General features: G+C 34.8%; 1 protein-coding gene across 2 annotated transcripts; it reads left to right on the plus strand.

Moving 5' to 3' along the window:
• The first annotated feature begins 4,406 nt into the window (after window positions 1-4,406).
• LOC141707554 (auxilin-related protein 1-like) lies at window positions 4,407-11,588 on the plus strand. Of its 2 annotated transcripts, none has more exons than XM_074510769.1 (8): window positions 4,407-5,214; window positions 7,293-8,931; window positions 9,041-9,182; window positions 9,280-9,374; window positions 9,523-9,588; window positions 10,234-10,323; window positions 10,443-10,619; window positions 11,012-11,588. In XM_074510769.1, exons 1-8 carry the CDS (start codon window positions 4,661-4,663, stop codon window positions 11,096-11,098), a joined length of 2,850 nt encoding a protein of 949 aa, XP_074366870.1. In that variant the 5' UTR covers window positions 4,407-4,660; the 3' UTR covers window positions 11,099-11,588. The 2 variants fall into 2 exon arrangements, with proteins under 2 accessions (XP_074366870.1, XP_074366871.1); XM_074510770.1 differs by having other exon boundaries at window positions 4,408-5,214; window positions 11,040-11,588.
• The last annotated feature ends 666 nt before the right edge of the window (window positions 11,589-12,254 follow it).

A 12,254-nucleotide genomic window follows, 5' to 3' on the forward strand; every position in this document is an offset into this window, starting at 1 on the left:
CGATGACGGGGAGGCATGTGTTTGTTGGAGTGTATCAGCCTTTTTAGACCCTCGTGGTCGCTATTATGGAACGTGTTACAGATGTTGGAGGAGCTTTTTAATGTGTTACATTTATGTAAAAATTCTTATCTAAAACGATTAGTACAGGAATTTCATTTTAACTTTAAAATGTTGTGTATTTGATAATTATGTTTTTGATATCATCAAGATTGTATATTCGAATGCTTTATAAGTTTGATAATGATAATCGATGTTTTGGTTTTTTATATGTGATTGATTCTGCTTGTTTTTCTTTTTGATATTTTTGGTGCATATATGTGTGTGTATATAATAATTAAATATGTAACCACAGATATTGGTTATTCACTGATGTCTTAGTACGTTTAATACATCGTTTCCATCTATAGAACCGTTGTTGCATATGTCAATTGACATCATTTCCTATTTTTTAATCGGTTACCAACAGATGTCTGAGTATGTGTTTAAAATATCGGTTACTAACTGATGTCTTAGTACGCGTAATACATCGGTTATTTAGTTAGAAACGATGTGTTATGCAGTCTTTCACATCAGTCTGAAACCGGTGTTAAAAATATTGACTTTTCTCTACACCCACCTAGACATCGGTTTTTGAAATTTTTTATATCAACCCAGAACCGATGTCTATTGACGTTTTTCAAGTAGTGCATGTGGTGAGTTACCTTATTTTAATTTCAGTCCTGGATTTAGATAATTTTCTACCAATTATAAAGTTGTGACCAAATAACAAATTATCAATAATATTAAGCACACACTATGAAGAACAACTCAGCGGAGTAAGAATTAACTTCGGTGTGCTTATCTCCTTCGAATGTCTTCTTATTCACTAATATTTAATATTCGTTTCTCCGGATGTGAAAATCTTAGAACGAAAATCAACAACCAACTTAGGATAACTAACAAACATATGACATGAATATAAAGTGAGAAGTGAGAAATTATGTTTGTGACACACAACGTGAATCTGCAAACACATTCATTCGTGTAATTTAAACCAATCAACCAATCACATACAAACACACGCAAACTAACAATAATCACAACCAATCAATCGCTCTAATAGTTACCATAAAATTTCAAACTTGGCATAAAAAACAAACACACAAAAACTTGCAAAATCATATACACACAAATGATCTTTCTTTAATTCAAAAGTTAAAATTAAATCAAAATAAATTTAAGCATTATATCAAACACTTAATAAAATATATACTAACTTCAAAATGACATTTAAGAGTATAAATAAAGAAAATCAAAAACTAACAAACAAATTGGAGAAGAATGAAGTAAGTTCTCTACCAACATTCCAAATTTCTTCAAACTGTTAATCACTATCATCTGAAACAATAAACAACTACGATTAGTTTATGATACATACATATGTTGTAAAAAAAGAACCCTAATTCAACTTGTATTCATGAATATTTAAGAATCAAAAAATATAAATATCAAGAGAAATGCTTAAAACTAAAATATTTCAAAAAAAAATAGACATTTGATTCCTCAAAACTTTAAATAATTAAAATAATTGAACCTCTCCCGGAACTAAAATCAAATGCTTGGTGTGCAAAGGTATAAAACAAAATGGGTTACCCATAGATACCGAAAAAAGTTTACTTATATATTTTTTTTATCGTAGGTAACCCGCAAGACGCTACCCTTCGGATGCGCATTGGGTAAACCCTAAGGGCTCACGCAATAGCCTGCAAACCACGTGAACCAAGATAGACTGTATTTAAGCGATAAAATCTGACTCAGGAGGCATAATCATAAATTCTCCTCCCGTGGGATTCGAACCTGTGACCAAGAGGATAGTTATCTCATCTTTAACCAACTGAGCTAACCCTTGCGGGCAAGTTAACTTATATTAGATAAACACATATCATAAACAACATCATCTTCGAATCCAGACACAAATCAAATGAATAGCAAAGAAAAACGATAATACTTGTATACCTTTTTTGAAATAGTTAAATCCAATCATCGCACTTGATGTCTGTTAGAGCTGAAACACGTGCTAATATTCACGCAAGTATACGCGATCGCAAGTAATATAGAATAAATTCTAGTTCATTCCCACAGGGACTGATTTAGGTTAATTTCAATCAATGTATTTATGCAACAATGGTATGGTTATTATCCAATGCTAAGACGAATAACAAATTGAGGTTGTTTATAACTACAATTAACTAAGAGATTATACTAAAGAGCATTAACTAAGAGATTAAATAGAGTTGAATACTATATGACACAAACATGGGATTCTAACTTCATTAAATATTTCATTCAATAGCCTTTTCGTTCTTAACCTTAGCATGTAATGATGATGACACTAATCAGATAACACGAAACTGATAAACGCCAACTTTCGTTGTACGAATACCATACTACCAGAGATGCACAAAAGAGATAGAAGCTGAATAGAAACTAATTATATTGAGACCCTATATGTCTATAGAATTTGACAACATAACGGTTTAATGCAAAAGTTATCTATCGTAATTACATAGGGCAAGTAAGATGGTTAAAATTACCTACGAATCATGCATAACAAATACATGAACATATGCTAGCATGACAAGTTCTAAACCTTTAAATTCAATTTCGCTTCATTAAAGATTAATACGCTATCTCATAAGTTCATGAAGCTCATAAGATGCATAAGCACAACCAATACTAGGTTATCATACAATCACCACACGCTAAGGCATCGAAACAAATTAATTAAAGAAATCCATAAATCCGTTAGAACCCCATGATAACGATTAGCCCATAATCGAACTCATCATCAACGTGGGTTCCGATGAAAGCATGATATAATAAACGTAGTCTTTATAGTGAATAAATAATAAACCAAGTACGAAACAAGAGTATATGTTCACGAATAAGAAAACTAGCATCCAAAGTTACAACTTAAAACAAAGAATCACAAGTATAAACTAGATCCTCTTCGCCTTGGTTGAATTGTGCTCTACGGTCTTCTTACGCCTTCTCCTTAAGCTCTGGTACGTCTTGTTATGAAAAACGAACATAAATTATGTTTATATAGCAGCCCATGCAGAGTAGAAGTCCATCAATCAGAATCACAAGAGAATCAGGATTCTTTTATCTCGACCTGGCGTGGCCGCGCTGAGTTTCTGTTCTTTGGGCGCGGCCGCGCGCTATCATAGCGCGAGCGCGCTGACTCTCTGGAGAATTTTTTGACTTCTTCTTTTTTTGCTGATTTGGGTTGGTCTTTTCACGAACTTTTATTATGGACATCATCCTAACACCATATTAGCATCAAATCAATGCAAGTTCACTTGTATTCCTGATAAATGCCAGATATGCAAAAATACTACAAAAATACGTTAAAAACACCAATAATTTGAGTACAAAACATCAATTCAAAGCTTTACGGAGCGTTATAAAGTGTCATAAATGCCACTCAACAATGTCAAAACAACATATCTCTTGTAATATGCAAAACAATTTTATATTTGACAAAGACAAAAAAAAAGCACGCCTAATATATCAAAAATGCAAAGAAGCATAAATGGATATAGAAGTTTAGACAGGTTTGATGTATAAAAGAGAATATAATCATTTTTGAATTAAAAATTTAAACTGAAATTTGGAGGATGGGGGTTTAATATTAGATCAAAATTTAAATTCTAAGGAATTGCGTCGATGTGTTTGTAAGAAAAAAGTAAGATGATAAGGTTTTGGTTTTGAAAGAGATAAGTTTTGAATTGTATATACACACATATAACATGTATTATATATATATACATGTATAATACTGTAAAGGAATGACAATATACTGGAATTTTGCAAAAAACTGAAGAACATATTAGTTATTTAACAGTATAAAAATATTCAGACTTTATACCTTTAGGTAGACAAGAGAGCGAAAAGAAATGCCCCGGGCTCAGATTGAATGAGTACCTTGTATTTTCTCTATCCCGTATTTTATTTTATACTTGCTATATTTTTTATGTAATAATATTTCAAGGATAAAAAATCGACAAACAACTAAATTATCTAAAATTTGATTTCATATAGTTTGTAATAATTTAATAAAATAATATATAAATATCGAACGAAATTGAGACAGTACCAATAAACATGATTATAAAATTAGCCAATTTTTCAAAAATCGCCGATAAATAGCTAAAAATCGGTCAAAAATATATATTCGATTTGATCTATTTTCGATAAATCATCAAATTTTTAAAAATTAACCAATAAATTACAAATTTATACGTAAACAAAATTATTTCGATTTCCGAAATCTGTAACCATGTGATAAGAAAAAAATTGGAAATTTAAAAAGGTGAAATGCAAAAATAACGAAATGAAAAGAAAAAAAGAGGATTCAATTCAAAATAATAAATTGAAAAATGGAGGAAGGAATGAGAAAATAGAAGCAAGAAGAAGACGAACGAGGGAAGACGAATTCGACATTTTCTGCCGTTTGCATCATCCAACCCTAATCTTCTTCCTTCCTTCCTTCTAATTTATTTATACATACACCTATACATACAATCATACATACATACATATAATTCACTTGATTTTGCTCAAGAACTTCGATTTTTAGATCCATTGAGGTCAGATCTGATCGATTTAAGATCAATCAATGGATGATTTAGGTATATTTGCCCGCGATTTAGGTTATAAGCCGTCAGGCAAATCGGCGCCGATGAAATCCGCCGGAATCGGGTCGGATCGTTCATCGCCTTCTCCGTTTTCCGATGATCAGTTCAGTGATGTGTTCGGTGGACCTCCGAAGTACTCTTCTTCCAATTCTAATGCTAACGCTGCTTCGTCGATGTCGAGTTTTGATTACGATTCGATTTTTAAAAATGAGGCGAAGGTTGAAGCCAAGAGTAAATGGGATTCGGCTCCGTCTGATCCGGTTTACGATAAGCCGGTGTATGATGATGATATTTTTGATGGATTGCCTGGATTGAAGAGTAAGTCGGAGTCTTCGAGTAGTAAGTTTGAGGAGAATGTGTTTGGGAATGTTGTTAGTTCGCCTAAGAAATTTAGTAGTGGTGATCATTTCGATGAGCTGTTGGGGAATTTGAATAGGAAGGAGAAGGCTGAACCGAAGAAAAAGAATATTAGTAGGACTGCCAGTGATTTTGATGATTTGTTGCCTGGATTCGGGAGTAGTAGTCCGAATAACAGGTAACATTTCTGCTTGAATTGTGTCTTTGTGTATAAGTGATTGCTGTTAAGATTTATTGCGTAGCTGGTGTTTGTTTAGCTTTTTGAACTTTTATGCTTTTATGGACTTTTAATGAATGAATTATTATCTGCACTGCTTTATTTATAAGTGTTGTTACGTAGGAGTTTTTGTATTTGCATGAAGTCTCGTACTTTAGGTTTGTTACCTGTACGTGTAGGAAGGGACACGTGTTCAAGTGTTAAACCCTGAAATATTAAAAAAATGCCCATTTTCCCGCAAAATAAAGGGGCGGGTGTCTATCCCCGTCTCCCAGTGACGAACATGGGTATTTGTAGCTAAAGTAAATACTCGGGGTAAGATAGCTGTAGATGAAATGGGAACCTTAACGTTGAAATTATATTTGTACTACTGTTATATTTAGAAGTGCTCTTGTGATAAACAGTTGAACATATGCTCGTTTTGTCTGAATTCCGTCCTAGTTCTACTTTTCATCTCCTGTTATCTGTTTACATTTATCTCTGTAGTCGAGATAGTTCAATGTCTATAGTTTGTTTTATTTTGACATTCTTTTCTTATGTTTTAAAGATGGATTTGTCTAATGTGTTGTTACATCTTAGGAAGCAGTATCTCGGTTTTTTGTTATCATGCAACTTGAATAGGTTCATTTTACTTTTCTGAGTTTCTAAACAACAAACATTTCAACTGATTGAAGATATACTCCTGATTTACTATATGTGTGTGTGTGTGTGTGTGAAGAGTCTTTCTGGAATATCCTAGTAACAAACGCTGATCCCCCAGGGACCAAGTCTTTATTTCCCCTCGCCTTGTAACAAACTAGGTGAACTACTAAAAGCCAAGAGAGAAAAAAGAGGCATTCACTGCATTTGATTAATTAGATTTTAGTAGGAAATAAGAGATGCAGAAGAAACCAGTCATTCAGTAACTTAAGTTAACAGTTGCAATGAATAAATATATCATGCATGCTAGGTGCGATTGTTTAGGTTTTGACTATTTAATGAAGATTTTGAAATCTTTTAGAAAGCCGAATAATATTTTAATCTTATTAGAAAACCAAATAATATTTAATGAAGTAAAGAACTAGATAAGTTGCATATGTGGCGTATGTGGCGTGCGCGTTCAATAATTTTTGCACAATAGAGCAATTCTTTATTAGCTTAAATTCAATGAAGTAATAGTAAATCATAATATCAAAGCATGTCAATGTCCTTGATATTCATAGTGCATAATTTACCAATGCGTGATATTGTTGAAAAAGCATTTGTTTCAAATAAAAAATATTTCTATATCTGGTAGATAGTACTCTGTGTAGCTATTTAGCAGTTGAGAGAACCGAATTTCCAAGCTCAGCAATAGGTTACGAGGCTCAAAACATCTGTTAGTTTATTCACTCAAGGTTAATATTGAGGTGGTATCATGTTAGTTTTATCGTTTTATCGAGTATAACTAAATACTTCTTTGTCTCCTCTGGGCATTACTTTTTTGTTTGATTTGATACTGTTCACTTTTTCTTTTTTCTTATTTTGAAACCGTTGCTGCATATATGTTTTATTCATAAATAAGAAACGTAACAAAATTGGAACTGTTGAAAATATCATGTTTATGGGAAAGATCAATTGATTGGGCAAGCTTTTCTTATCGATTGAGATTTTTTTTCCAGATACTCTGCATGTACCAAAAAAAGAAAAGTTATGAATATATGAATGATTTTTTCTTATTGATAAAAATGTTTTCAACAGTGTCATTTATTACATGTGATTTTTATTTCAAGATTAAACTTTTTTTCCTACATGGAAACAAGTCGACTATTAGATAATAAATATGTACCTACCTTTGGGCATGTGTTGAAATTGGATGCAATTTAAGTTACGTTTATGCGAGACATGATAAAACTAAAGCATTTATTATGATACATGTTAACATGCATGATCGCAAAAAACTTCTGTAAAAATCGCTCTCTTGCCATTTTCCCATCTGACATGCCTGCAATATGTGTAGACTCAGCAGATTATTCGGTGCCAGCTCATTGACATCATATTTATATTTTCTGTTTGTACAGGCCAATGCCAGAGTCAAATCAGACTTCCAGACCATCTGCTAATTCAAATCAAACACCCAAGGTGATGGATGACCCGTTTGTGGTACTGGAATCAAATCGCACCGCAGGGGTGCCTTCTTTTACCGATCCTCTGGAAGAGATCAGCAAGCTTAGTCATACTGGAAAGTCAAAGGAAAACAAGTCATCTGTAAGTACAGGAATGTTTGATGATATAGATCCCCTTGGTGATTTTGGTAAATCTGTGCCTGCACATTTATCTGGAATGAAAAACTCTGTGAAAGATGGGAGCCCGTCTAGGGTAAGATCAAGCATGAAGAGGACACAAGAAACTGCTGGTAATGAAGCTTTTGGGATACCAGCTTTTAAAACTTATACAGAGAGAAGCTCTCAGAAGAAGGTGCCTGTTGATAATTATCATGAATCTCATCAAAACTTATTTGAAATGCCTGCTGCCTCAACAGAACCTCAGAAACCAATAGGCCGGCGTGATTCTTCCCCTTCATATGGAAATGTCAATATTGATGAGGCAAATTCCCAGGCTGATCAGTCTTATAGAACAGAAGAACGTACACAATCATCTGATGACGTGTGGCTCACTGTATCAGAAATTCCTCTCTTTACACAACCCACTAGAGCTCCACCACCTTCAAGACCCCCTCCTCCTATACCCAGACACACATCAAAAGCTGAAAAGGCCTTCTCGGCTTCAAATGCCAGATCCAAAGGCAATGATTTTTCTCCACCAAATTCCGCTCAGTACTCTCAGAGTCGTAATCCTTTCCGTTCTGCACCCAAGGATCCCATGGTTACTTCGATAGATGAACTCGAAGAATTTGCTATGGCTAGGAATTTCAATGAGAATGTTGATATTAATTCTGGGGATAACTTTAGCACAAACTCTGCTGCTGCTGCATCTGCTGCAGCAATGAAGGATGCCGTGGATCGTGCTGAGGCAAAATTGAAGAATGCTAAGGAGGTAAGAGAAAGAGAGCATGCAAAGGCTGCTAGAAGTAAAGAATCTGTGCAGCGTGAAAGAGATGAGCAGGATCTACTGGACGAGGAAATTGTAGAAAACCAGGAGAGATTGAATCGTGAGCGGCAACACAGGGAAGAGGAAGAGAGAGAACAGAGGAGACTGGAGAAAGAAAGAACCAGGGAGATTGAAAGAGAAAAGGCTAGACAAGCCGTTGAAAGGGCCACGAGGGAAGCTCGTGAAAGAGCAGCTGCAGAGGCCCGTGAAAAAGCCGCTGCCGATGCTCGCCTTAAAAGTGAGAGAGCTGCAGTTCAGAGAGCACAAGCTGAAGCGCGTAGTAGGGCAGCAGCCGAGGCAAGAGAAAGAGCAGAAAGAGCTGCTGCAGAAGCTAGGGAAAGGGCAAATGCTGAAGCAAGAGAAAAGGAAGCCAAGGAAAAAGCTTCTGCTGCCAGGGCTGAAGCAGAAGCACGCCGTAGAGCTGAACGAGCTGCTGTGGATCGGGTTGCTGCTGCAGCTAGGGAAAGAGCAGCTGCAGAAGCACGAGATAGGGCAGCTGCTACTGCTGCAGCAAGAACAAGCCAACAAAAGAATGATAATGACCTAGAGTCGTTTTTCAATATGGGTTCTCGACCAAACAGTGCACCGAGGCCGAGGGCGAGCTCATCTGTAAGTAGCATAGGGCTTTATATGCACCATGAATTCTCACTTCTTAGACTTTATAGAAGGTAAATGTGTATGTTATATTGTAATTATCCACATTTTATCGCAATTTCAGGACCCTTCATTGGATCCTCATTCTCAAAATAGGGGAGGGGCTGATGGCACAAGGAGATCATCCCAAGGTGGAGGCTCATCAAACATGAAGAAGGCATCTTCGACCACCAACATTGTAGATGATCTTAGCTCGATTTTTGGAGGTCTCTCATCAATCTGATTTCTACCATTATTACACTTACACTTTTTTGCCACTTCCTCTCTGATTTGTTGATTGATAAATGTTTCCGATTGCAATAGCTGCTCCAAGTGGAGATTTCCAGGATGTTGAAGGGGAGACTGAAGAAAGAAGAAAAGCTAGATTAGAACGCCATCAACGCACTCAGGAGCGTGCGGTATGACTTTCTTGCTGCAAAAGTTATAGTTTATTTGTAATTCTTACCTTTTGACAAATTGAAATCACTTTAGTTGATGAAAATTTATCCACTCTCTTTCTTCTTGCAACTTATTCACTCTTAATGCTTCTTGGGTTTGCATTCTCAGGCTAAAGCAGTGGCTGAAAAGAATCAACGTGACCTTCAACTACAAAGAGATCAGGAAGAAAGACATGTAAGAAATTGTAGCATCTCACATCAAATGTTTCCATGAGCATGGTTAAGTTAATCGCTTCTATACGTGGTGGTCCGTTACATTACTTCTAAATAGAATATAATCAACTTTGTAATTGTTTTTAATATCAAATTAAAATGTGAACTATCATCATGATAGACATATTTTTTGCCTGCAAATTTTAATCACATGGTCCAAATTCATAGTCTTATCAGGGATTTTCTTAGCATTTGGCTTGCCTCTATATTTAGTCAGACGTCGAACTGAAGTGCTAATTATGATATGAGGTGTAAACTTATTTACCTCACTTGCATATTTGCATATAAATGCACATGTAATTCATGAAAAGAAGAAAATGCATGCACTCACACAATGTGCAATTATGGTTTAATTATATCGTATATATGTTATGCACATATAATTATGGGATGTACGGGTCTATACCTAGTTCTGCTAAGATTTTTTTTTGATCATGTTCCTCTGGAATCAAATGATTAACATTCAGTTACCATTCGTTCTTGAAACTTTAGATACTTTATTTGCGTCAAAAGAACAAGATAACATAGATCACCGAATGACTGATGTAGTTTTTATTTACTGTTTTCTGTTGGTTGACTTGCCTGATTATAATCTTCTGTATTTCAGAGAATTGCTGAAACTTTAGATATTGAGATTAAGCGTTGGGCCGCTGGGAAAGAGGGAAACTTGCGTGCACTGATTTCAACTTTGCAATATGTGTGTCTTCTTCATCCTTGTCTTTAGCCTCGTCTAAATTTTGAAAGAAACACTTTACTGCAAAAAAAATATTGTTTGTTAGAGAGAAACCAATTTTTACACTTGTGAATGATTTTTAGGTGCTCTGGCCTGAATGTGGATGGCAACCTGTGTCTTTGACTGATCTGATTACGGGTGCTTCAGTTAAAAAAGCTTATAGGAAAGCAACTTTGTGCATACATCCTGATAAAGTACAACAAAAGGGTGCAAATATTCAACAGAAGTATATTGCCGAGAAGGTGTTTGACCTGCTTAAGGTATCTTATATATGTACAATCTTCATTCTCCGGAATAGATAAACATTGACTACCTGTCATTTTTGTTATGTGGACTATGTTCAAGCTTGAGACATTTAACACATTTAGAATGCATCAGATGTAGGTATATGTACTGAGTAGATAATTCACATATCATGCTATTTTATTGTCACCTAATGGTGTTTTTTTGACACTTTTCTGTGTAACTATTTTCCAATCAAAAGGTTTCTTAGACTCAAGTGCCAAAATAGTCTCATGAAGCTTTCATATTGTTTTTCTTTCTGCTATATAAAGATTATTTCTTCCTTTTTGTGCTAATTTTTATGAAGAATTTCCTTTTAAACACTTTAGTTCTTAATGATTATGCATTCACTCCCTTTTTTTTAAATTAGGTTTTGTTTTATTTATATCTATCAATAGGAAGCCTGGAACAAGTTCAATTCGGAGGAGCTTTTTTAATTTGTTGTGATGAACTTTAAAGCTACTTTATTTTGGAGAAACACAATTTTGCAAGAGATCCACAACTTCTAGCTTTTATATGTCATGTACATCCTCTGCTGCCCTACCTTGTATACTTGCTTAATAGTCTGAGATTTGGAAGAGCGGTTGCAGTATTTCCTGATGATGAAATGCAAGTCTGCAAGTGCAGCTGTAAATTGATTTGGACCTGAGCAGATGGAAGATATCATCGTGGGTTGCTGTAATAATGTAATGAGCCTTTGTCACCGATGATATTATGAATATTATGTCTTCCTCCGCCGTACAGTGTGTATCAGATGGTCTTGTCTTGCCAGATTTTTTCTCGTTATTTTGTGCAATTATTTCTTTTGTAATAGTGTTTCAGTTATCCTGTGTTTTTGTTGATTTTATGATATATATCAGGTTAGGGGAACTTTCCCTGTTTCAGATTTACTTGGAACTATGTTGACATTAGAAAGTAAAAGTGACATTTTTTGGACTTAAACTCTACATACTTCTGTCTAATTGTATTGCTTGATGTGATATTGTTTTTGTTGGTTTCCTTGATTAAGCCTTCTTAATGCAGAGCAAATGTTGGTATAGTCAAATCCTTAGAAAGGATGTTATGACGCCAAAGAGCCAGTTGCTTTGTGCTGCAATCTAGCAATTAGGGGCTCTCGGAATCAATTTCCTGGTAAGTGGCAAAAAAAATTAGAGGGCAACAGCTAGGAATTTCTACTAGTGCAGCAATGAATAGATGGTAGTTTAGCTCTGTTGTGATGTGCTTCAAGAGTTCAAGCGATGCGTTGGAGTTCAACAAAATCACAATAGAATAGATTTTATGCAATATGAGGATTAGTAGTTTGTTACGGGCTAGTTATTAATATATGGAAAATAATCACATATGTCAATGGCATATCGTTTATCATATTTTGGCCTGAATAAATTCCAATAGCCTATACATATATATATATATATATTTGTGTAGTAATTTCGTAATATTTCATATTTTGTTCATGAATAGTCAGGTCATTTATCAGGTAAAACAAGCAACAATAATTGGCTTACCTTACTTTGTATTTTTTGCTAGAGTCGTTTTACGTGTGTTGGTATCAAAAATTAACATTTTTACACACGGAAAAAAAAAACCATTCACTCAATGAGTGTTACATCCAA

The sequence above is a fragment of the Apium graveolens genome, chromosome 2, assembly GCF_009905375.1.
Source record: "Apium graveolens cultivar Ventura chromosome 2, ASM990537v1, whole genome shotgun sequence".
NCBI lineage: Eukaryota > Viridiplantae > Streptophyta > Magnoliopsida > Apiales > Apiaceae > Apium > Apium graveolens.

What these genes read in the sequence shown, in the direction of transcription:
- LOC141707554 (XM_074510769.1), top strand. Translation starts at nt 4,661, where the DNA reads ATGGATGATTTAGGTATATTTGCCCGCGATTTAGGTTATAAGCCGTCA. An exon ending in AGTAGTAGTCCGAATAACAG is followed by an intron (nt 5,215 to 7,292) that starts GTAACATTTCTG and finishes CTGTTTGTACAG; the next exon opens with GCCAATGCCAGAGTCAAATC. An exon ending in TCTTAGCTCGATTTTTGGAG is followed by an intron (nt 9,183 to 9,279) that starts GTCTCTCATCAA and finishes CGATTGCAATAG; the next exon opens with CTGCTCCAAGTGGAGATTTC.